Source organism: Phaseolus vulgaris, chromosome 2 (genome assembly GCF_000499845.2).
Source record: "Phaseolus vulgaris cultivar G19833 chromosome 2, P. vulgaris v2.0, whole genome shotgun sequence".
NCBI lineage: Eukaryota > Viridiplantae > Streptophyta > Magnoliopsida > Fabales > Fabaceae > Phaseolus > Phaseolus vulgaris.
The window spans coordinates 11,660,371-11,664,067 of record NC_023758.2 but is presented as its reverse complement, the minus strand read 5'-3'; the positions used below and the strand labels follow the sequence as shown (position 1 = coordinate 11,664,067).

General features: G+C 32.1%; 1 protein-coding gene across 1 annotated transcript; it reads left to right on the top strand.

Moving 5' to 3' along the window:
* The first annotated feature begins 575 nt into the window (after positions 1–575).
* LOC137810675 (protein JINGUBANG) lies at positions 576–2,269 on the top strand. The gene has a single exon (XM_068612062.1). The coding sequence runs from the start codon at positions 835–837 to the stop codon at positions 2,065–2,067; it is 1,233 nt and encodes a 410-aa protein (XP_068468163.1). The 5' UTR covers positions 576–834; the 3' UTR covers positions 2,068–2,269.
* The last annotated feature ends 1,428 nt before the right edge of the window (positions 2,270–3,697 follow it).

Genomic DNA, 3,697 nt, shown 5'->3' with positions numbered 1-3,697 from the left:
ATATTACATCTACCTAAGTGTACATTATTTTTACTTAACTTTAAACTTGTTAAAAATATTTTTACATATAATATAAGATTAAAAATATATAAATCACCAAAAAAATATATAATAAATTTAACTAACAATACAAAAAAATGATTAAATAAAAATGAATTTTAGAGAAAAAAATTAATTACTATATTGTCTAAATTATATAATATTTTATAGACTAAAAACATTATTAGCATCTAAAGTATTTTTTATTATTAATAAATTTTATAAACTAGATATCAATATTTTTTTAAGTCTCTAATATAAACATATATCTAATTTAATAACTAATTATTATTTTTATTTTTTTTAATAACTTTTTTAATGTATAGTTATTAACGAAAATTTTAAGAGTTAAAAATAATTTGAAAAAAGTTTAAAATATATCAAAATGTATTTTTACCCGTAAAAAATAAAAGTTATGTAAAAAATAAAAGTTATGTAAAAAATATTATATAAATATATGCATATTCATCATTTATAGTTTTAGCTACTTCATATTATTTTAATAAATATTGCAACTAGTTTTGGCGAAAGTAATCTAAATATAAGAATTTATAGTACATTTTTAATTCAAAAGCAAAACCTAAAGAAAGTTCTTTTCACATAAACAATTACTCATCGGAAAACAAAAGTTGGACCCAACCAAGCATGGGACTCTGAAGGGGGACAAAGGGACAACACATTGGTCCTCAGTTATGCCTAATTCCAAACTGCTAACATGCACCATTACCCTCCCTTAAATTGCTAACAACATGCCTCTATAAAACCCTCAAAACTTTCCACATAACACAAACCAAAATGGGATTTCTTCAACATCCCTTGTGTCGCCACTCACAACAACAACAACAAAAATCCTATGATCACTACCATTCAGAATCATCAACCTCTTCTTCTCTACATTCACAACCAAGTCTTCCTTCAGTCCCTTCACTAAGTTCCCTCACCCCACAACAACCGCACCACCTCCAACAACAACCTCAAACCACCGTCAAAATCCACTCCTCCCCAATCTCCTCCCTCGTCCTTGACGGAAAACTCCTCTACAGCGCCGCCTCCAGCGGGGAGGTCAAAACATGCAGCAGAGATCCTTTCATACTCCAAACCAACACCACAACCAACACCAACGTTGTTGTCGTCGAAACCACCAACGCGCCCATCAAGTCCCTCATTGTATTCCACGACACGCTCTTCACCGCACATCAAGACCACAAAATCCGAGTCTGGAAAACCGACCAACCCACCAAGTGCATCGCCACGCTTCCCACGCTCCACGACCGTTTCTCCAAGCTATTCTCCTCCAAGAACTACGTCGAGGTGCGCCGCCACAAAAAGCGCACGTGGGTGCATCACGTGGACGCCGTTTCCACCCTCGCGCTCTCTCACGACGGCTCCCTCCTCTACTCCGCTTCCTGGGACAGGACGTTTAAAATATGGCGAACCTCGGACTTCAAATGTTTGGAGTCCGTAAAAAACGCGCACGAGGACGCGATTAACTCCTTGGTTTTGTCGAATGACGGCGCTGTCTACACGGGTTCCGCCGACACAAAGATAAAGATGTGGAAGAAGCGCGAGGGTGAGAAAAAGCATTCCCTTGTGGCAACGTTAGAGAAGCATAAATCCGCAGTTAACGCTCTCGCGCTTAGCGCAGATGGGTCGGTGCTGTACTCTGGCGCGTGTGACAGATCAATTTTAGTGTGGGAAAGGGATGAGAATGATGATAATAATATGGTGGTGGTGGGGGCTTTAAGGGGGCATACGAAGGCGATACTGTGTTTGGTGGTGATGGCGGATTTGGTGTGTAGTGGATCTGCTGATAACAGTGTTAGGGTATGGAGGAAAGAGATTGAGAAGGGTTATTCGTGTTTGGCGGTGTTGGAAGGTCATCGACGACCAGTGAAGTGTTTGGCTATGGCTGTTGACTCCAACAGTGGTGGTCCCGATGAGGATGATAGGTCTTATCTTGTTTACAGTGCAGGTTTGGACTGTGACATTAAAGTCTGGCAAATACGCGTTCCTTCGGTCTCATTGTGATTCTTTTTGTTACTACACTACTACTTTTTCTTTTCTTTTTTTATCTTCTTACACTGAATTTTTTGTAAATAGAATGAGATTTTCTTTTAATTCTCGTGTATGAGTGTGTGAGTTGACTTAGTTTCCACCTCCAATTCCAAATGTAGTGTTTTTTTTACTGCTTTGACTCAAAAATTCATAAGCGTATCTGGTTTCTTGTGTACTTGATGTGTGTACTTGGATAATTTGATTTTGTGGGGGCGGTGAAGGTGACTTTAGTTAAAATTTTCTAGAGGGTAACTCTTTTTCATTAAATTTTTTATACATAATATAAAAATCTATATTGCCTATAAGAAAATATAAGACTTTTAATTTAATAAAAAACATAAGAATACGTTTAATACCCACTTTTTTTATTATTATCTTAATTTTATTGAAAATATTAGCTTATAAGTTTTCTACGAAATTCCTTATTTCCTGAGTTATGCTAGCTTCCAATTTTATTTTTCTTTGCCTAAAAAAAGATACAAGAATACGACCTTGGAGGTAGGCAAAAGAGAATAGATACTTGTCCTTTGTTGTTGTACGTGAGACTGCGCAAGTTGCATCATCTAGAAGCTTATGACTAACTTTTCTTTCAAAAATTTTGTGGAATGAAAATTATACACAATAATTTAATACAAAAAGCTAGCTTAAAACGCAAGTAAACCTTAACGTGTAAAATATTTCCTTGGACCACAAATAATGGAATAAAAAAGATTTCTTTTCTTTCATATATACCTAACCTTAGGAAATGGACTTCTCCGACATGTTCCATATCCACTGCCTCGATTTTTTTGTGTAAGCTGGAAACCACTACCAGCTTTCCATTCTCATTCCCAGCTATTTATATCTGCATGATTTGCCCACATGTACATATATTAAGAATAAAAAACCGCATCTCCTACTTTCTTCAAGTTTCATAATTAATATAAAAATAAAATCCAAACTCATCTTTATAATTTGCTTGTTCATTATTCGGTTCGGTACTTGTGGGGTCAATAAATAATTTTATTAGCTTAAGGATAATAGTTTAATATATATATATACTACAATAAAATTATTAATTAATTTTATTATTAATAAAATTTATAAATTATTTTTTAAACTAATATTTGGTTATAACTATTAAGATTTGAATTATCAATTATTTTAGATTATAAAGTTGATAACTAATTATATATCAATTTAGACACTATTTATTAATAATAGAAACTATTTTATATACTAATAATTTTATTAGTTTTTAATGTAATATTTAATTTAATCAATATAAAAATTAATTATTTTTTAAAAAATTAATTTTTATTTAATAATTCTTTTGTAGTAACTTCATTACTCAAAAAATGTTCTACAAAAGTAATCTTTTTAATGAGTTTAATATGGGAAAAATTATTGAAAAGCAAAATAAAATGTAAGATATTATTAAGGATTAAAAGCAAAAATAATAATACATGCAAAAGGTATCCACTTGACAACAAATAATTTTTAATAGAACAAAAATAGAAATAATTTTTTTACTGAGGATCAAAACTACAAATGTTAATATATATATATATATATATATATATATATATGTGTGTGTGTGTATAAATAAGTTTCATATATAATA